Raw genomic sequence first — 22,575 nt, 5'->3', positions numbered from 1 at the left:
ATTTGCTCGACTGAGTCAGTCTGTGCACGGATGTAAAATATCAGCTTATAAAAAATGTATAAACATAAATTTAATAAATTACTTACCATGTAAGGATCAATCTGTCTTTGCCCACTTATAAGTAAAAGTCACTTCAAGCTCTTTCACAACATATCTCATTGGAAAGCAAATCACCATCAGACAAACACTGAATATTCAACTGTCTAACAAATGTATGAAGTCTGTAGTCACAATGAGTTAAATGAGCACACAAACCTCAAATTTTCCGAAGAAACCCAGTTAAGTTCCTGCTAAAAATGTCCATTTAATTTGAAGGAGGGGGGAAGGATATGGAGATGCAAGGCTACATTTTGCATACGTGACTCACAGCAGAACAGAAGTCCTTGTTTTAAATCAGGGTTCACCAAAGTCTATCCTGGAGGGCCGGATCCATGCCATATATTTAGCATAGCCCCATTTAGATAAATGTAGTTATCTTAAAAATCTGGCATGGACCCAGGCCCTCCAAGATCGACTTTGGAGAATCCTGTTTTAAATGATGCATCTGTTTTCAAATGCTTCAAATCAAGTTATTCACTTGATGGCTCTTTCCGGGCACATACAAAGCAAAACCGGGATTTAAAGCACTGTAAATGCCCAATGGCAATGAAAGATAAAGAAAGTGATACAATGGAGCGGCTTTTGAGCTGTTGGTAGGCGCACGTAAATTAGACAGCTCTGATTTGGTAGTGTAGTTCCATTACACGTTACATAGATCTAAAGGACGCAAGCTTCCAATAGTCAACCCTTAGGTTGCGCATATTTTAGAGACCCAAGCATATATCAGGAAAGCAATCTTCTATCACACAAATGCTATTGGACATTTTTCAGGAGATCAAATCTTCTTGGGGAGAGGAGTTCGCCTAACAGCTAGGGCGGTTGACCTCGAAGCTGGAGAACCGGGTTCGAGTCTCGGCAAGGACGCGCAACATCCTGTGATTCTGGGCAAATCACTTAACCTCCCCATATCTAACAAAAATGAATGTGTCCCCATGTAACACAACTGGTGCTCATGTAAAGTGTGCAGATAAAAGCGCTCCGATACCCTCGGGTCAAGTTCACACTATATAAAACTACGCAAAAAAAATATATACATATATATATTTCATGCAGCTCCTTGATAGTTTCAGCAACTTTTTTGCACAGCGACATCAGTTCAGACTCTAGCACCAACCAATCTAATGAAACATTTAGGCACTTGAGTGAACACTTCTACGAGACAGACCGCAAAGCTTCTCTTCCAGATTAGGTCATTTCATATAATTGTTCATGACAGACTAGGGCAGAATAGACCCAGTCAATGGTTCACTGAAAGGAGTGTTGAAGACAACTACCCTAAACTGCATATCAGTAACAAATTACAAAGATGCAGGCCAGATGTGCCCTTACTGATATCATTACTAGAATGAATGCAGCTATCAACATGGTTAACTTTCTGAAACACATCGATGTCCTATTGTGCGCCCAAGACACTGCCCCCTATTAAAAAATGGCAGTTGGGATCTGGTCATATATGTGGAGTGAGACATTAAGAAACTTGGCAGTTAAGAAACTGCCTCAGATTGTACTTACAAAATAGCTAGTACTTACTGGAGATCTTAAAGGGTACTCTAGCTGCATTTTTGTTTTAAATATCAAATACTCTGCTTCAACAATCTCGTCATGAAAACATCATGAAACTACTTTATGGCAGGCATTGCACAAACCATAGCAGTTCCTAAATGATCTCTGGTGGAGCTAGCGCATACGGACCCACCTCTCCTCTTTTCATCCTGGATGAAAAACAAGGTGGAAAGTGAATGGCCACACTTTTTTTCCTTCTGCAAAAATAACAGCAACCAGTGTCCACACCCGAATACTTCCAAGGTGTTTTCTTAAAACCCCACATAGGCCTAAAACTGCACAAGGTAAGGGGAGTTTGATAAGGTAAGGGGAGTTTGATGAGGCAAGGATTATATCGATGGCTGGATAATATTGATGCCTTCAATTTTTTTAACACATTGAGACATAAGTGAGTCATTCAACTGCCTTTGGCGGTAATGCACTTCAATCTGTACAGTAATGGCCAACAACTACTCTATTAACATCAGTATATCTTTGTCTTTAACTTCTGGGTTGAAGCAGCCAGTTCCAACTATCATAATTGTGCCTACCCTCAGGAATTTTGCCTTTCTAGTCATTAAATAAAAGACACATAGATGATGGACGGAATGCAGACCAAATCAAATATGCACCCCCAGTCAAGAGATCTGGGTTAAACCCATCTTTCTTTTGCTCACCATGCCACCCCAGTTTAGACCCAGCCATATGCAAATCAGTCTTGACCCTGTGCCTCATGGGAACAGTACAGCCCGAACTACCAAGCCAGGTCCTCCCTGTACCGGAAACAAGCATCCTGGGACCGGTTGCAGGGCATCACCCCATATCAGTCAGGGTGTCTTGAATCCAGTGGCACGGTGAGCTCGGGACCCACATCTGGGCATACCCGGACCACTTAGGGCAAGAAAGCAAAAGACAGATGATGCACGGAAAGCAGAGCAAATCAAACATTCACCCCCCAGTCAAGAGATCTGAGTTAAACCCATCGTTCTTTTGCTCACCATGCCACCCCGCTTTAGACCCAGCCAAATGCAAATCATTCTTGACCCTGTGCCTCATGGGAACAGTACAGCCTGAACTGCCAAGCCAGGTCCTCCCTGGACAGGAAACAAGCATCCTGTGACCGGTTTCCGGGCATCACCCCTCATCAGCCAGGCCAGCTCGAACCCAGTGGCACGGTGACCCACATCTGGGCATACCAAGCTGGAGAAGTGGTAAGTAACTTGTAGACTACAGACTAAGAAATCTTAAAATTGCAGATAAGTAACTCATCATCTTAAAAGTCCCCGCACAATGTCCCTATTCTTATGAACTTGCACGCTAATTCGGTTGGGTTGCTCTTTCGTAGAGCAACACTATTCTTTACTCAAAGGAGTAGCATACAAACAACTAGTAAATTTTGTATAGAAGGGACACAGACCCCTCACCCAGACTAGGTGGCACATTTCATCATAGGGGTGCTCCTTCTCTAGCACCAAATGGCGCTAGGCAGGCTTATCCAGAGTTCTTATTATGAACAAGTACTGGTTTAGATATGAGAAGGGTTTAAGGTAAAGTTACCATTGTATTAAAAATAGTAAAAACTTATTTTATTAAATTGGGATCCCATATTCTACAAGGTTAAAAACTAAGTGTGGTGGAAAGTGATATTGGGAAACCTCTAATCACTCTAAAAGGGATAACAGGTTTGTGCCCTCTTAAGCATGTCCAACCTAACTTACCCTATCTTGTATAATGTAGGAGGTAATGAAAAAAATGACATGCCAGCCAATGATTTCTTGTACTCTGGACACTAAAAGGGAAATGTCTTAATCTACTGGTATCTGGAGATGGAAGCCACCAACCTGCTGGATGTTTCCAAGGTAGGCTCAGTAATATGGCAAACTCCGCAAAAAGGAAACACCTCTCATTCTCAGATTACGACAATTGAGACATTTCTCTTTTAGGATAGCATTTGGAGTACAAGAAATCCTTAGCTGATGGGGCATTTTAAGGGCGATGTCTAAATATTCCTTTTCACCCCCTTTCTTTTAGCGTTTAACCTTGCAGAAGTTAGAGCCAAATTTAATAAATATTAGGACTTGTCCTATTCTTAATACAAGTTTACCTTTACCCTCAATCTTTCTAATATCCTAACAAATTCTTGCTCATAATAAAGAGCTCTGGATCAGCCTGCCTACAACTGCCTGGTGCTAGCGAAGGAGCACCCCAATGTTGAAGCAAGTCAGGTAGTGTCTGTAAAGGGTCTTCATCCACTGCAACAAAATGTACTAATCTCAGGTTTACAAGAAACTCCTTTGAGTAATGAAGATAGTTGCTATACAAAGGAGCAACCCAGCCTAGTACATTTTTAATTAGCTCATCATGTCCCACATTTTAAGGAGAACATAGGGCTCAGCCATAGCTGAAGCGGCCATTTTCAGATGTTCCACTCAGACTTAGCCACAAGTCTCCCATAGTTGGAGATGGAGTGGCTTTTACAAATAATTGTAATACTTAATTTCACTTTGGACAGAACTATTAAAACATTGTCTCAAATTTACCCCCTGTGACAGACGATAATAGAGCCAGCCACATGTCGAACAAGCCATCATTCACAGGACCTCCAGCATGTCTCACTTTTCATGGCTGCATAAGGGGTCTTGAAGTGGAATTAACAGCAATTGGCCTTAGAAAGCAGATAGAGAATGTTTATAGTGATGATTAACCTCCTACTATCAAAGAGAAGCTGGGACTCCAACACTCTCAAGGTAATGTCTCAATCATCATCACCTGCGAAGCATGTCCACGATGGTAGCAGAGAGGTGCTGATGCTTAGGATAGACGTTCCCTGCAAGCGGGCTGGAAAAAAATGCTTGGCTCTGCATACATTTTTCTGGCCTTACTTTTACCTGGAAAAACACCAGACACAAACCACAGCAACTGGCTCAGGAAAGCGCTGGGTGAGCAGGCAATCTTGTCAATAGCAGAAGGGCAGCACCAGCTGGAAAGCAGTAAATTTGCTCCTTTAGCATAAAGGTGAGGCTGACTGTCATTTAGAGAATAATGGATCTGTTTAAGTGCCAACTGGGAGCAGTACACCTTTGCAGACACTCTTCACTCTAGCACAATATCTTCTAAAGAGAACAAGAAATGGGTGCCAAAGTCGCCGTGCCATGAGGAACATGAGAAGGTGATCCAAAGATGTCAGACAAATCTGCAGTTGCCCTAAACCATTGGGACTCTATGCTAATACCTTCTCAAACGATTTGCAGCAATCTCCTTAAAGGATAAAATCCATTAAGAATTTAACTGCATTTTACAGCTACTGCCAGTTGCGATTTGGAATGTGTGGATCATAGAATGCATTTTATCAAAGGCTTAACCAGTAAGAAACCATTTTGCGGTTGCAAACCCATCGAGTCGCAAACTAATTTGCCACAGCAAAATAGTGGTTTTTCCATATATTAAACCCAGTCACCAAAACTAACAGAATAACATATAAATGAATGAATCATGGGTTTCACAGAAATCCCTGCTGAAATCATTCGGGGTAAAGGGCATAGCACAGTAAAAACAAACTGTTATGCAACTAACGGCAACTCAGGAATGTGATTGAGCTGTGCAGGACCTGCGTTTTAAGGTGAAGACATGCTACTGACCCTAGTCATAATTGCCAATAGACCTGTGCATGAGGAAAATTGTGATTTGTGCTCAATGAATATACTTTGACGAAAACAAGCAGCTATTATAATTGGTACAGCTATGTTCAATGATAAAACACTTTAAGCAGTCCCTACTTCCTCTACTAGTACACTCGTAGGTAAATACCATTCTGACAGACCGCTCAATAAGCCCTCCTTTCTATCAGAGAGGAACGCAATTGAAACCTATGACTTAAGGTGACAAACTACTTAATAAACAGAAAGAAGTGGTATTCAGCAAGATAGATTGTATTGAATAAGCCACAATAACAACTGGGTCAGTCAGCCTAAGTCCTAGCCTTATATCTTTAACATTCTTCTAAAGGTGGTGAGAACTGATAAAAAAAAGTTAGGGCAAACCCATCAACAATATATATAAAGAGATAAACCAGAAAAGTTCAACATTTCAAATTAATAATATTTAATGCAGCTTTATTTTAATTGCTGCCTTCAAAACTACATTTGTACTTACCAAGAAGGGGAAGAAGAACAGTATAATTGTAAGGCATCACAAATAGATTTACACAATTCAGTGCTGTGCTGGCCTTCAAGTAACCAAAGGGGTGGCCAAGTTCACTATACTTTGCACTGTTGCTCACATACACCTAAAACAATATTTATATTATTAATTTTCAATAAACAAAAATTGATAATTCTTCAAAGTACATACAAGTAACAAATATGTGCAATAAGAACATAGTAGCATTCTTAATACTGCCAAAAATAAACAGTGGCTCTTAACTTTACCATCACTGCTCTACTAGCAAGCGTGTTCTACTTAAACACAAGATCACACCAAGACCCGAGGCAGGGTTTACTTTCAAATCAGAATTTAGTTAATATTGTGTAGGACGTGTAAGCAAAGAGTAACATGCAACTAGTTCATCATTGGTACCTTTATTAAGTTTATAAATAGTAATATATCTGCCTGTATGAGCAATCGTAGCACTGACTATTTTCAGTTATATCTCCCACCTGCACTTTCTTTCAATGCTATTTTAACAAAACACACACACCTGTTTAAAAGATAACATAGGTTATGATCATGTCTCTACGACTGCTGTTCTAATATGTCAGTCAGTGTTCAGTAATTCTTTATTCGATAGTTAAAAACATCATAGAAGTACACATCAACAATTTTAAAAAAAGAATTACATTACTAAGAATTCCAGCATTTCATTAATTAAAATATAAAAACAATTAACACAATGCTCAACACGGGGCCCTTCAAGCACCCACCCCTCTAGTGTTTCTTAGCTTTACAGCAGTCTTAATAAAATTCATAATGCAACACAGTGACCATGGGTCATGAGCTCTTTGCAAGAACAATAAAGCCATTTTGGATTGACGAAACTTCTCTTTTTTTAAATCTCAACCAGGAACTTACGTCTAGGGTACTTAAAAAGAGGATACAGAAGTACAAAATGAAGGGTGTCCTGCGGAGACAAGTTGTCGCAGCCGCAGGCACCCTTCTGCTCAATCGACTGTGTAAAACCTGGCGGCTCTGCCAGTATATGAGGTAGAAGATTGAGCCTAAAATGGGTCATTAAAAACCTATCCTGGGCATTATACATTACATAGAGATATGGCTCCATGCCCTCCGTGTTCTTAATATAGCTATAGGTGAGTACAGTGTGCTTTAACAACTCGAGTTTTGTTCTTATTTCGGCGAGTTAAGCAGCCAACAGAGTTTTAATTTTCCGTTTATCAGACGATAGAATAGAACTGGGATCGGTGAAGAGATCCCTCTGATCAATGCCCTCCAGGGTGGTCTTGGCATAATTTAACCAAGGAATTTGTAATCCTTTATCCCTTGTCAGGCAATCCCTCAAGATTTGTCTTGTAAAATCTGCCTCAGGGTTAGCCCATATTTTTAACCAGGCTATGATGGGTCTTATCTCAAGTTAATCTTCTAGAAAAGGTCTCCCTAATTCCTTGTGAGCAATTACAGCTGGGGAACTCTGGGGGACCCTCAGGATCCTACGCATAAATTTGTTTTCCACCAGTTGCAGTTGCTCTACGTTGACATAACCCCAGACTTCTGAGCCATACGTAGCTTTGGCTCAGCCAATCGAACCATAAAGGTTCATCACTTGTTCTGGGGACCATCGGCCCAACCTTCGGCCATAATTTAATATGGCCCCATTTGTGGAGATTAATTTTGTGCATCGATCCTCCACTAGGGATCTAAATTTAAGTGCCCCATCAAAAAGTAGCCCCAGGTAAGAAAAAGAGGGAGTTATCTCCAGTTGGTGGTTCCCTATTTTATATGCAAAACTCTTGCATGGTTTAGCACCTGCCAGCATTACGAAGGACTTATTCAGATTTACTGACAATCCCAGGGAATCCATGAATTTTACAAACCCATCTATCAGGCTTTGCAGGCCCCTTGGTGTACGGGCGAGCAGAACCGCATCATCTGCGTATAGAAGCACCGGTATTACGCGCAATCCTATTCTCGGGCAATCTGTCTTTAGATTTAGCAGAGCCTGTTCTAAGTCGTTAATGTATAGCGAGAACAGAAAGGGGGCAAGAATGCACCCCTGCCTCACCCCACTCGTACAGGGGAACGATTTCGTATTCCCTCCCTCCAAATTATAGGGAACTTTGGCTGTTGTGTCCCGATGTAGCTCCCTAAGGATTTTAATCAGGCCCAAATCGATACCCATATCTCTCATCAGACACCATAGCTTGTTCCTATTAACATTATCAAAGGCGGTTGCTAAGTCCATAAATCCCAGATACATGGCTTCATTACTAGCTTTAGTGTACTTTGCAACCAACATATAAAGATTCAGACATTGCTCGCTCGTTGACCTTCCTGTTCTAAAGCCATTTTGGATGTCTGTGATTATACGATTGTCCTCTGTCCATTCCATCAGTCGCTGCAAAATTACCCTGCCCAGGATTTTGGCCGAAACATCTATTAGGGAAATTGGTCTAAAGCATTGCGGGTTGTCCCTATTACCCTTCTTGAAAATGGGTATAATGACTGCTGTGGACCATGAACGTGGTAGACCCGACTGGATAGCAGCATTTAACACTCTAGTAAGAATAGGGGCCCAGAGGTCTACATTACTTAAATATAAATCTGGTGGTGTACCATGAGGACCTGGAGCTTTGTTTCGTGCTAGGCCCTCTATCCCTTGTGTGATTTCCACTAGGGAAAACTCAGTAATAGGCCCTTGTTGTTCTTCCCACCCTCTTCCCTGATCAAGCTCCTGGTTATGATTATACAGACCCTGGAAATGAGAAACCCACTGTTCCGGTAGGATGTTTGTTCCCATCTCTGGGGTATAACTATCCTGGAAACATGGATTATTAATTATCCTCCAGAATTGACTCATGTCCCTTCTTTCTCCCGCCTCTCTTAAGTCTGCCCATGCTTCATTTTGAAGAGCAGTCTTCCTTTGTTTCAGGACCTGTTTATAAGTCCATCTACAGTGGGCTATTCTCAAGTTATCCCTAGGTTTGATTTTTAGACGATTTTCTATAATATCTGTCAGTCATTTTGGTACATAAGCATACACATTCCCACTTTGCCCCTACATAATATAGATAATTTCACAGGAGGAAACCATTAAAAAAAAAAAACGACGCAAGGGAGAGTGTTTTGAAAGGTATTTTTTCCATTACTAGGAAACAGATAGATTTCCTATCTGGTGCAATATGGGCATGTCATTTCCAACGAAGCATGGGCTGCTCAATTCTGAACTGTACTCTTTTGCAATAGATGTGTTGGAAAGTGCTTTTCATAAATTGTTACAATAATTATAGGCAGGACATGACCGCAGAAGTAAAGCAATTTTCTTCAAGCAGTGGAGCAATGGCAGTACCTGTTTTAACAGACATAGTTTGTCACACATTTCTCATTCAATTAGGAAACAGATGTATAGATACTTATTAAGGACAGCTCCAAAATTGCAAGTTTAATCACCAGAATTATAGGAATTACCAGTTCCATAGGCAAAATAAAATAAACATGTAGTGTTGATAGGGCCCAGGATAATTCGTTTTTGTAACCACTGAGGCATAGTCAGATTTCTACATCCAAAGGGTAAACTCATGAAATGCATCAAAGCAAGCTGAGAAAGTTGCATTGCATCGAGCTAGAGGTGGAGTTGTGCACTGTCAACGTACATGTGAAAGCCGATATTTCATGAATCCAGGAGGACAGGGAGGAATGCATGTGGACTTTAAAGAGTTGGTAAGACTGAGCCTATCTGATGTTTACAGGTTTAGCTAGAAACAGGCCCACTGGAATAAAATAAATTAAAAAAATAATAATAATTTAAAAAAAGAACTGAAACACATAAGCTTACTCTGGTAAGAAAGATATTAAGGTTGCATGAAAGAATAGGTGGTAACCCATGAAGAAAAACATTTTTAAGGCCTTCCATGGAGGCTTTGATCATAGGTATTTTAACAATAGATTGGAATTATTAGAGTGACTGTCTCTAAATGAAGTTTAATGGAACTGTAAGCAAGCCCTGACTTTTGCAAGTCTCGACTTTTGCATGGCCCAACGTTTTTAAGTGTGAAGTGCAGCAAACAATGTTCGAGGCCTGCAAGGGCTAGATGCTAATTTCAAAACAGCAATAAACAAAGTATTTCCATTCGACAGCATAACATGCTGGAGTAGTCAAGTGTTCTTGCTTCTCTTACTATTAGCCTGCTGTCCTGTGTAAAGCTGTGAACATCCCCATTCTTGGATCTCACGGGTGAAATTGTTTGCATCATTGACTGACTCTGCAGAGAGCAGCTGACCTTTGTGTTGCATTAGAAAAGTTGGAAGCAGCTGCAACTTCGAATGGATTGGTAGACTTGAGGAATGGGAAGTACCAGTTGTTTCCACCAAGGGGGGGGGGAGGGGGGGGGGGGGGGGGTTGGGGAGCATTATAGGTGCCAGATGTATTTTCCTGATCACAAATCAGTGGTAGCGTGGAAAAACATATGCAACTGTGTTTGACCAGTTCACCCACAGGGCAAGGGATCCTGGACCAAAGCTTTGCCATTTTACAATCTTGTAGATGGTCAATAGCTCGAATGGTGGTGTGCCACAGAGGCAGGGGTATTCCTGTAGTACTTAAGGATTCATCTTACATTCATGTATTGCTAAGAACTCATCCTCGGGAGATTTGGAAGTCAATGTCTACTCCTTGGAAATATTCCGCCAGTAGACAGACCCAATGACTTATGGCCCAGTGCCAAGACTAGCATGCAAACTGCCATAGATGCAGTGAGTGAATTCCCATCAGTCTCTGTATTTAATCCATTTCAGTCATGTTTACAGTGCAAATTAGCTCAACCCGGTGACAAATCTGCAGCAAGAAAGTGCTGGGGGCTATTTGTATTGCTACAAGTTCCAGGACACTGGTGTGCAGAAGGCCTTGCTGTGTTGGCCACCGTTCTTGGAATATGAGGTCTAACATGTGAGAAGGGAGGCATCTGTGCCGATGGCCACTTGCGTCTGTAGGTCGAGAAACAACCTGTCCAGTATCTTTTTTGGCATTCCACCACTGCAGTTTGTGCTGAACTCCGAGTTCCACCAATAGTAGATACTACAAGTCTCCATTCATTTGCAACCAAGGCCACTATTGGAGTGAGCTTCTGCATTTCAAACAAAATATGCAAGAAGCCATGACCCCCAAAATATTCATAATCGTTCTGCCAGATTGTGACGTCTGGTAAAAGGAAAGTACCCTCAGCAAGGTATTACCTCTCTCTGGGCTGGGACAGTCTTTCAATGTCACTGCCTTGATTATCATCCCAAAGGCAATCTATTTTTGAAGAGATTGTTTTGCATTGATGGTGAACCCTGACTGAGGAAGGAGTAGAATTACTTGTTGAATGCGAGAAAGGCATTAACCTCTACTTTTCCCCTTTACAAGTCCGTCATCCAGGTGCAAAACTGTTAGCTGAACATTCGTTGATATGTAAACAATATATAGTCTAGTTCGTCAAGTAACATTTGAGAGCTGCCAAGCCTGTTAAGACCGTCAGTTTTAGCAATATCCACTTGGATATGTTGGCCCTATTCCGGATATATTAGTTCAGGCAATGCCTTTAATCCCCTTCCCACGTCAAATGTATAAAGAGATACCGCAGCTGGAGATTGGCAAATTGAACATAAGATAGACAAAAATAGCATGTGTAGGTTGAACACCAATCTGAAATTGGAAAGGACATAACATTTTTTAACAACAGATTTTATTGATTTTCTGTAGTACCAGATGGGCCAAGCCCGGCAAATAACGTACATTTGAGAGGCATATTGTAAAAGCTTTAGGTACTGAAAAGCGTACACCCTAGAGGTCTGCGGAACATCAGAGCAAAAACTGCCCCCCCCCCCCACCCTCCTACCCCAACCATGCACACCATAAATAACATGACAAACACCTCGAATGAGGTTCCGTCCACATCTGTGTAACTATCACATTAAACTGGCGAGTCATTCACTACAAGCCGTTCAAGAGGGTCCCGGTGTACCGGCTGCGTTAAGAGGGACAAGTCAATGCCGCGGTATTTGGCCCACCTGGCCCATATCTTTCCGTGGATAGCCCCTTGCCTGAAACACCGCAATTTCAGCAGATATGCAACTATCCATGGCCTTTTTCCAATTTGCAATAGCAGAGGGGGGAGAGGAGGGGGGGGGGGGGGGGGCAGTAGCCTTCCAGTGCTGTGCAATATCTCGCTTAGCCAATGTGAGGCCCAAGAACAGAAGATACCTTTTACATCTGTTCCCCCCCCAATATCTTCCGTGCTGTGTAGGAGTGTCAATCTAGGGTCTGCTGGAATGTCCCATGGTAATACCCGCCCCATGCAAGCCAAAATGCCTGACCAGTGCCCCACAACTCCACACCGTATGGAGAAACGACCCCTCATTTGAGTCACAGCGGAGACATACGGGTGACTGAATAGCCCCCATCTTCCAGAGGCGGAGGCGTGTGTAATATATTCTGTGGAGGTATTTAAATTGGATCAGCCTGTATTTAGTGGAAACAGCAGAGTACCTGGGGCTAGCCAGCGCCTCGGCCCAATCGTCGTCCGTCTGGGCAGGCAAGTCCGCCTCCCACGCCGCTCGGGTCCGATGTATAGTGGTTTTGGAGTGTGTAGCGAGGGTTTGATAGATTTGCCAGATTTTGTAGGCCCCCAGATCCCCCATCAGCAACCGACTGTCCAATGGGTGAAACTCGGGTAAATACGGGAGATGCCGTATCAGGGGGGACAAAGAATGACGGCGCCTCAGGTACCTATGGAACTGATTTGTGAAGGTCGAAATCCTTCTGCAACCGCTGGAAGGACTTAAGCGTGGGCCCCTGCATTATATCTCCAAGCGTGGATATCCCTATATCTTCCCACCTACGAAACCCGACCAATGACGATACAGGCCGAAGGTGTGATCCCTGCTAGAGGGGAGTAGCACTGGTCAGCATGCCCCACCAACCCATAGACTGGGCCACCCGCCTCCATATCTGGATAACTGCCCAACAGGCCGGGGGAAGCGCCTCCAATGACGAGCAACTGTACAAGAGGTGGTGCAGCGGGATATCCGCCATGAAGAGCCTCTCCATCGCATAGGCCGGGTCCACCTAAGAGCCATACTACCATTCATTGATCACCAGGAGGTGGGAAGACCAATAAAACACCCGAACGTCGGCCGCCGCAATCCCACCACAGTACATAGACTGGATACATGTTGCAAGCACCACCCGGACCGCAACCCCTCCTCCCCCCAGAGGAACCTATTCAGGAGCGCATTTATTTGGAGAAACCACGACGGAGGGGGATAGAATATGGGTAATTCTGCAGCCAATAAAGCAAGCGTGGTAAAGGCACCATTTTGAAATTGGCGGACTGGCCATATAGCGAAAGGGGCAGGTGAGACCACACTGTTGTTTCGTCACGCACAGCGGGGAGCAACAGAGCAATATTGCGTGACCAAGCTTCGTTAGGACACTGCGTGATATATACCCCTAGGTACTTGAAACCCGCGTCCGCAACGATCAGCTGCGAGGCCCAAGTCTGACTAGTCTGCTCGCCGCATATGGGGAACAGGATAGATTCGGACGGATTAGCGCAGAGCCCGGAAGTCTTCCCAAAGATCCGCAGAGTCTGGAGCACCTGTGGCCCAGAGGTCCAAGGATCGGATATGAAGAACAGAGCGTCATCGGCATATAGCGCGATCCTGTCAGAGCACTCCGGCGACCAGTCCAGCCCACGGAAGAAAGAGTCCAGGCGCACCCACGTGGCTAATGGCTCGATAGCTAAGGTGAATAACAGTGGGGAATGGAGACACCCCAGTCTTGTTCCAATGTGTATGGGGAAGGGAGCTGAGCAATATCCGGCCACGCGAACCGATGCGGTCAGATTTGTATATAATAAACGAACATAAGGCTGAAAGCATGGTCCCAGGTTGACAGCCTCGAAGAGCTTAAAAAGGTAGGTCCAGCTCAGCGAATCAATCGCCTTATCTATATCTGTCAACAAGACCACCGCGGGGTCACCCAGACGATGAGCTTCCGCCACGGCGTTGTGGGCACGTCTGATGTTGTCTGGTGGAGCGCTGTGGCATGAAACCAGACTGATCTGGATGAACCAGATCCTGGATACACGTGCGGAGACGGTTGGCCAGGACCTTCCCCAACCATTTAGGCTCGAAATTCAACAGGGAAATGGGGCGATACGAACCCGGATCTTCAGGAGGGCGGCCCGGCTTGAGAAAGATTAAGATTTCGGCGTGTCGCCAATCCCTAGGCAGAATGCGCTGCTCCAAGGCCTCGTGTAGCACCTTGAGCAGATTAGGTCAGAGAGTCCCCATATGGTAGCGCATGAAGTCGCACGAGAACCCGTTTGAACCTGGTGCAGGTCCCGGGTGAGTATTGGACAGCGCCGTCTGCAGCTCATCCAGGGAAATGGGCTCGTCCAGGGCGTTGAGTTGCTCATCTGAGAGGCGGCGAGGAGGAATATCTGTGAAGAAGTAATCTATAAGGGGTTCGGCTATCATCTCGCGTTCTTCATAGAGCGCCACATAGAAATTGGCAAAGGCCTAAACCACCGCTGCAGGGGAGGCGCATAGGTCGTCATCCGGGGACCTCAATAGGGAACCTGCGTCGGAGACGCTCTGGCCTGGCATAGCCTATGGAGCATCTGGCTGAACTTATCACCCCACTCATAAACCCTACATTGGGTTGCTAACCATGCCTCTTTGGCGCTATCCGTTTGCAGCTGATGTAGCTGCTGTTGAACATGCAGCATATTGCGACAGCCATTGGAGTCAGAAACCTCCACTATTAGGGATTGCAGTTGGACCGGTCTGTCTTCCAGTTCCTGTATCTGTGCCAGGCGGCGCTGTTTTTCCCCCGTGCGATAACTTGCGTCAGCCCCTCTAATCGTGGGCTTGAAAGCCGCTCAGAGGGTGACCGGGGACGGGAGGTACTGACATTAAAGCGAAGATAATCGGCAATTGTCCGATGTAGCATCTCCTGATATTCGGCACCTCGGAGCAGCCAGTGGGGCATGTGCCACTGATAGGGGGCTCGACAGGACTGCAGGCACAGCTTGAGTTGGACCGGCGAATGATCGGAGAGACCCCAGGGCATGATGGAGGCATGCGTCACCCTATGTATGTAGCTGTGTGGGAGGAACAGATAGTCCGTGAAAGAGTGGGGTGGACTGACTATGCATATGAGAACCCGGCTTCAGAAAGGTGGAAGGCCTGCTACGAGACCGCCCAGCCCAATGTATGTGCCAGTACGCTCAGTTTGGACCTAGAAGGGGGAACATCTGAAGGTCTAGCGCGCCACCTATTCAAGGGGTCCATGATGTCATTCCAATCACCACCCAGTATCATCAGGCCTCCGGTAGATCTCCCCATAGCTGTGTCAGTCTGTCTATGAATGTCTGGCCCAAAAGTGGAGGGGCACAGACACTCCCAATTGTGATCTGTTCACTGGCTATGATGCCAGAGAAGACCATAAAACAGCCACCCGGATCTAACCAGTGCTGTGTAACCAGGAGCGTCACTCTGCGGTGAATAAGCACTGCTGTGCCACGCGCCCCCCTCGTAAAGCCAGAGTAGTATACCGTGGCGAACCCATATCGGGAGAGGCAAGGGGCTTTAGTGCCCAGAAGATGCATCTCCTGTAATAGTAGGATGTCGGCCGAATGACGCTTCGCTAGATGAAGCACCGCCTCCCATTTGACCTTGTTCAGTAAACCCCGCACACTCTATGAAAGAATGTTGAGTTCCCCAAAGGAGAATCACCTGCTGTGTGGGCCATTCCTAGTCCTCAAAGTGTATAGTGATAAACGATATGAGAATGACGGAGCATAGAAGTGCGTGCATAGTGCGTACAACGGGACAACCCTATAGTTTAGTGTGCGCAGCATCCGAAGGTACAGTAGTGACCTAGTATGGAGTCGTGTGTCCGGTGCGGAGAACAAAGAGCAACAACAACAAACTGAAACCCCACATAGCCCCCCCCCCGCATCCCCCACCCCCATACTTCCAGTAACTAGGAGTATCAGTCGCAGTGGAATCCTGACCCAGGCCCCCAACATGATGACCCAAGCAGTTCCCCCAATGGATTCCCTCCCCCAACCCAACATACCCAAAACGTCCGGGGTGGACAATGTCAGATACCCCTCAGAGCAGGTGAAGCAGACCACAGCACACTAGGATCCAACACGGCCCACCATGAAACTTCAGCTGCAAGACAGTGCTCTATGGGAAAGGAGAGAGGGAAGAAGACCTAAAGCCATGGCAAGTTCAGTCAGCAGTCTCTGACTGACCCTTGGCACGCCAATTAGAACGGGACCTGTGGCGCATTGGTGTAGTGTCTGTCCTGTCGGCCACTCCGATGATAACCCTGCGAGGAGTCAGAGTATGGCTTAAGATTACGTCTCATCAGTCTAAGCAAAGATCTCCTCCGGGGAGTCAAAGAAAAGAGTCTTGGCATTACTGATCACCTTCATCCGGGCAGGGAAAAGCAGCGCGTAGGATATGTTCAATTCACGAAGTCGCCGCTTGACCGCAACAAAGGACTGTCGCTGCTGCTGCACCAGCCGGGTATAATCAGGGAAGACTATGATTGGATGAGAGTGTAAGATTATTTTGTCCTTGTGGAGACGGGCATAGCAGAGGATCGCATCCCTGACAGCGTAGTTGAGAAGCCGGGCAATCACTGGCCTCAGACGCTCTCCGGAAGGAGGCTTCTTAGCCAGAGCCCGGTGGGCCCGCTCGACCATGAAGCAGGAAGACATGGCCTCGGGTGGTAGCAGTGTCTTGAGCCAGCCAGAGAGAAAATCGTCCATGCAAGTGCCATCACAAGCCCCCGGGAAGCCCACCAGGCGGATGTTATTGAACCGGGGCCACCCCGCAGCATCTTCGACCCTTGGCGCGAGCTCTGAGACCATAGTGAGTTTTCCCACTTGCTTCTGGAGGTCGGATACTGTGTCTTCCACCGTGGAGACCCTGGTCTCTGCCTCCGGTCTACCGCCTTCCGATGGTCCTGGTGAAGGAATGACACCTCAGAGCCAACGGCCCAAATCTGGGCCTCAAGTGCAGTCCGTGACTGGTTGATGGCTGCGAGCAGCGTCGTGGTGTCAGAAGACTGACTCTCCACACCCTCCCTCCCCGCAGGGGCAGTGGGATAGTGGTCCATGGTGTTCTGCTTGGGGGCCGCCGTGCAGTGCTTGTCTTTACCCATCGTGGAACGGAGAAGCAGAGCAGGGGGCAGCCCCAGGCCAGTAGCCGCAGCAGGTGAGTGTAGGAGGGTGGGCCCCATGGGAGAGCGGCAGACTTCAGCGAAGGACGATGGACCGCGCAGCACTGGTAGTGTCCCTGGAGTATGTCCCCGGCCCTGCAGATGAACGCAGCTTGGACGGGGATGCAGCCAGGCCAAGACCCCAGTCCCCACAACTCACCACACAAGACAGGCGGGTGGGAGAGGCTCACCGGGGTGCCAGGTGGTAGAGGTGAACTGCACACAGCCGGCAGAGGAGCCACTAACAATGGGGTCCCCACACTGCGTCGTCCAGGATATCGGTGGGGGGTTTACAGCAGATGTGCCACACTAAGGGCCGGCCGCAAGCAGGAAGCATGCACCAACTTGCCCCACAGTCTCCGGATCTTACCTGCTCAGTCTCAGCTCCACAGAAATGCGCAGTGTCTCCAAATCACTCCGCTACTCGCCACTGTGGCGGCGGCTCCGGCTTCCCGGCATGTCCATCCGCGGCCCCGACCCTCAGCAGTGGATGGGTCTGTAATGGGGCAGGGCAGCCCGCTCCACGAGGCACAGAGGTTCCAGGCCCCACCAGGAACTCCTCCGGGTCTCCACGGCCTGTACACACCCCTCAGGAGGCGGGAGATGATGGGCTCGCCGCAGCAGCACCGGAGGCATTGCCCAGGCAACCGGCCGAAGCCACACGGAGGCAGTCCCCCACCCCGCCCCAGGATCTCCACGAACACTGACCTGGGGTCCCAAAGAGCGAGGGCAGCTGCCGAGGCGAGGGCCACGCAATCGGCCTTCAAGGGATCTCGGCCCCAGCCTAAGCAGCACGCCGTCTTGCAGCACCAGATGAAGTCCGCCGGCGCATCGTTGCTGGATCTAGACTGTCCGGGCACACCACCTTCCCCCAAATTGTGCCCAGGAGGTCTCTGTGTGCTCCGCAATGCTGAATCTGAGGTCAGGATTTCAGCAGGATAATGGCTCCGAGCAGGTACGAGCTAGCGGAGCTCTACAGAGCCGCGCCCGCCATGCTTGGCTCCGAAGACACGCCCCGGAAAGGACATACATTTCTTAATTAAGAAGGGCTTCTTCTAATGGAATGTTATACAGATAATAGGTCGCCAAAAAAGTAGCATGTAAGTAATCTGGCAGCTGAAATTTTCTTATTCTACAGTGCTTACAAGGGCTAAGGGGGTGTATCGGTCTAACCTAGCAAAATTCAAAAGCTAAATTGTAAAACTGAATGGATTTTTGCACAACTTTGCACAAATTGTACAGTGAGTGGCTGATACAAGACATCCAGACTTCATGAACCCTATGTGTTGCTCTAAAATCGACAGAGGTCTAGAAACCACTGCTGAACTTTGACCTGCTGGAGCCATGAGGATCTCTCTCAACAAAGTATTGCAGTTTGAGTGGAACCTTCCAAAACCAGGCCAACGTAGAAAAAAATGCACCCGCTTGGAAGATACAGCATTTATATGAGATATAATTTCTCTATAAAGGCTCAAGTCTTGATATCTTGTTTACTGCTGGTTAGTGCAAAGACAACAGAGTGAACTGCCCTTTTAAAATATTTCTTAAGTTCATTATTTCCCTTTATATTATTGATGAGGAACTGTACAGATTATTTACTTGCAGATTTCAGACCCTTTTAGAGTGGATCATAGTGATCATCAGACAGCGAGCTATGAACCAGCAACACAACATTTGTCTCCTTTAGGGGAATTGTTTTAGGGAGGTTGTATAACCTTGCATGCTGGAGCATTTGCCGGAGTTAATGGCAGACTTTGTAGAGAAGTACCTTTAAAATTCAGAAAAGACTGACAAATATGTCAATGCAGAGCCCTCTTCGACACTAAATCCTTCTACAGACTCATCTAAGTTTTCATCGGAATAAAATAACACAAAGGATAACCCCCCCTCCTTAACATTTTGCAGTCGAGATACTACCATAGCCAAAGGGAGACAGGACCCATGCCTACTTTGACACCAGTGCTCTTGTATATATTTCTATATGTCTTATAAGGCTACCATTGAAAGATAAAGAATAACTAGTCTATGAAAACAGGATAATTGTGAATTGAATCACAGGTTTGACTTCCTTCATATTCAACACTTCAAGCTCATCCCAGCTGTCAAGTACTGGATTTCCTGTGTTGGCCTAATAATGCAACCACTTTGGATTTACAGAGCCACATATTCCACATATCAGATAATTAAGAAATTGTTTAAGCAAATGTATATACGGATGTCAAAGCAAAGACATTGATTTCTCCTACCAAGAAGGTAAAAAGTATGCTGGCCATAAATCTCAAGGGAGGGCATGTCCGAGAAAGATATTAAGTTACAGAGGGAGCCTATCTACGAGTTGTAACAAATTAAGAAGTATGATCCTCTAGAAGTGATGGGACACAAGTCTTGTAGAGAATTTTCATAATTAAGCTTACAAAAAAAAATGTTGTCATGGGTCATTCAACTTCATAGTGTTCTTGACAACTTGATTATCTCCACATCTTCATGACGTGAGATACCTACGCCCATTTAGCATTATTGGCCTTTTGAAGGCAATGGTCCTTGGAGGAGAGGGGGGATGGCGGGGGTCACAGTATATAGAAAAAATATGGGACAAGTGCTAAGCTGCTCCATAGCGACTTTATTGCTATGGTGGCTTTCAACGACTCCCTCACTAGGCGCAGAGTAACAAACCCCACCCATAAAAAAACACAAAGAAAGAGTTCATGTAGAACATTTTCATAAATCCAACTCTGGTTTTCAATGTGGATGATTTCTTGTTCAAAATAGGCAACTGGTGACTTGGAGGCAACGCATACATGTTAAAAAACCTGGCTGTTACACAAAATAGACACATTAAATCTATGGCTATTCTAACACTGACTTCTTACTCTCCCCTCCATCACAATATTGTGAAACACAACCAAATATGGTTCTCTAAATGAAGGTGCAACTTTTAAACGTTTGCAAAGGCACCCAGCATGTGCGAACCCCTTCCATAACACGCACAGGCCCCACCTCTTACAGGCACATCACCCATCTCAGCCAACTTTCTGCTTTCCCAACCATTAGCAAAATGTAGAGAACTTCTCTTGATTTTTCACCTTTTTTGAGCATCAACTCCCATGGTTTGGCATCTTCTTTCCGGAAGGATTGTTTTTGGTTCTAGTAGGAAATTTTAATGCCAAAAAGTCCTGTTTAATTCAAGCTACAATCCCAAAGATATTAGTTTGCCAGGCTCAGCCAAACTATTTCTTGGTTCAGATGTATGTCTCTGTACTGCCTATTATAGAGTGTAAATCATACAGCCCAAATCCCTCTAGTGGCAGCAGCACCCAAGTCTTTATATGAACCATTGTAAATTCGCTAGAACACCTCGGTTACATTTATTTTAAGTTTTAAATCAAGCCAAATCTATGAGGTTTACACCAGTGGTTGAATGTTCAGCAGGATAGTCTAATTTCTTTCCCAATATCTGTGCTAAAACCAACAGTCCGCATAAATAACTTTACCCTATCATTTCCTGGTTCTCACCTATTCTCCATCATGTAACAAACAATTTTAGAGCAATTAAGAATGAAAAAGGCAGTATGAAAACGCAGCATCACACTGCATAGGCAAACAATGTCTTGAAGAATTTCTTGGCTAAACCTTGCATTACTGTAAGAGGAAAACATGAGACTGTTCCATGTCTCAGAGAGAAAGCACTGGGACACAGCCAGAATGATGGGAAGACACATTTAAAATAACTCTTTGGAGAAAAAAACCGAGTTGGAAAAACCGCCGTGTCCTTGCAGAGACTTAAAAAAAATTGTGCAGCTTGTTGTGGTCACCAAGAAAGAAGTCTTTTACCAAAACTATTTGATGTCATAAGAGACATCGGAGTCAAAAAGGATTAAGAATAAACCTCGTTTGTGCAAAAGTGAGGTTACAATAGGCTGAAAAGCTCCTGGAAACAGGTGCATTAGGACTGTCCTGCTTCTTTTGGTGTCCTCGCTGGCTTTGGAGAAGGTCTAAGCAGGCCTGTTTCGATAAGTCTTGGGTGTTCACATTCACCTCTATTTCTCATTTCGCTCTTCTAGTCGAAGTAGATGTGGTCCCTTAGAAAAAAGAAATTGATCAAATCCGAGACCCAAACTTAGGTGCTCAAACCGGAGCCACTGGGTTAACCTAGCACTGTGTGATGATCCTTCTATTCAGAAGGACTTTTGGGAGGGGGGTGGGGGTCAAATGACGTAAAAAGAAAACAGTGGAGTCCAGCATCAGATTGTTCCCTACGCATCTAGGCACCCTGCTCATCTAAGAAGTAAACTGGTCACAATTTGTGTACAAAGAAGTTGGAAAGTTAGATGGCTAACTCCAGGTTTTAAAGTGGAGGTTGAGTTTTTCATGGAGAATTTCATACTCATCTGAATGGTGGAGACAACTTCAGGCAATTTTCTCAGATGTTGTTGGGCCACAAAATGTGCAAAACTTGGCAGAACATGACGTTTTGCAAGAGCGCTTTCTTATGTGGCCACTTCTAGCCAGTAGAGCTGCAGCGGGTGGATTTATAACATAGAAGAGTGCGGTGTGAAGGCCCAGCATTGTGGATCTCACCACTTGTACCAAAGCTTTCAAGCTTTAGAAGTTAGCTTTCATCTCCAACATTTCTGCTGGAATGAATCTGACTTGGCAAATAGATGGAATACAAAAAAACAAAACATCATGCTGTATCTAAGCCGCTAGCCCTCTACCACACCCCTGGGAGGGCCTTCTTTGCTTGCTATCATTACCTTTGGCGAGTCATATGTACAAAGGAAGGAGCTTGATTATTGAATTGGAATGAAATAGAAAAGAAAATTTAATTTTAGACTCACAATCTATTTGTGCCAGTAGTCTCTTATTTATAAACATTAGGAGTGCTTCGAAGCAGGGATCAAACCTGGGATCAATACAGGCTTCTCTACTTGCTTGACAAATTGTATAATCCTAGGCAATGGTTTCATTTCACTTGGTTTTTCTTCATTATCGCATGTGAGAGCACCCTGAAATAGGAGTTCAGGATTTGTGCTGTACAAAACCTTTTGTGTTCGATTGAATAAACTATTATGTTACATGTAAAATATTAAGCTAGACCATATCGAACGTGCACAAGACAACTGACTTTCCTTTTGGCTCACTAATGGAATTGTTGTCAGGCCTGGGAAGGCATGAATGTTTGCTTGTTGATTTTGAAAACTATCACTTAAATAAAAAAACACCTTTAAATGCGATGTACATTTTTTTGAATATTGAAGAGCCTTTACCATATTTGTGCATGTTTGCTGCACAATGTCTTTAAAATTAATGTGTTCCTAAAGATAAGTGGTTTAGGCCACCTTCTTTGCTTCTTTTCCTTTTACTTCAGTTAATGTAAAAATAAATAGTTACAGTTTAAGGTTTGTGCAGGTCACTGGTAAGTCAAATAAACAGCAGTCAAGGGTGCCGCATGTAAAGGTCAGGAGGGCCGCATGCAGCTACCGGGC

General features: G+C 45.1%; 1 protein-coding gene across 1 annotated transcript in view; it reads right to left on the bottom strand.

Moving 5' to 3' along the window:
• The window catches only part of INTS6 (integrator complex subunit 6), a 487,951-nt gene that overhangs the window by 254,438 nt on the left and 210,938 nt on the right, over positions 1–22,575 (bottom strand). The window contains exon 9 of the mRNA XM_085621797.1: positions 5,794–5,926. Coding sequence (XP_085477923.1) covers positions 5,794–5,926 — 133 coding nt within the window. The remainder of the gene's footprint in view (positions 1–5,793; positions 5,927–22,575) is intronic.

The sequence above is a fragment of the Triturus cristatus genome, chromosome 8, assembly GCF_964204655.1.
Source record: "Triturus cristatus chromosome 8, aTriCri1.1, whole genome shotgun sequence".
Taxonomy (NCBI): domain Eukaryota; kingdom Metazoa; phylum Chordata; class Amphibia; order Caudata; family Salamandridae; genus Triturus; species Triturus cristatus.
The sequence above is the reverse complement of the archived record's forward strand: the minus strand, read 5'-3'. Positions and strand labels throughout refer to the sequence as shown.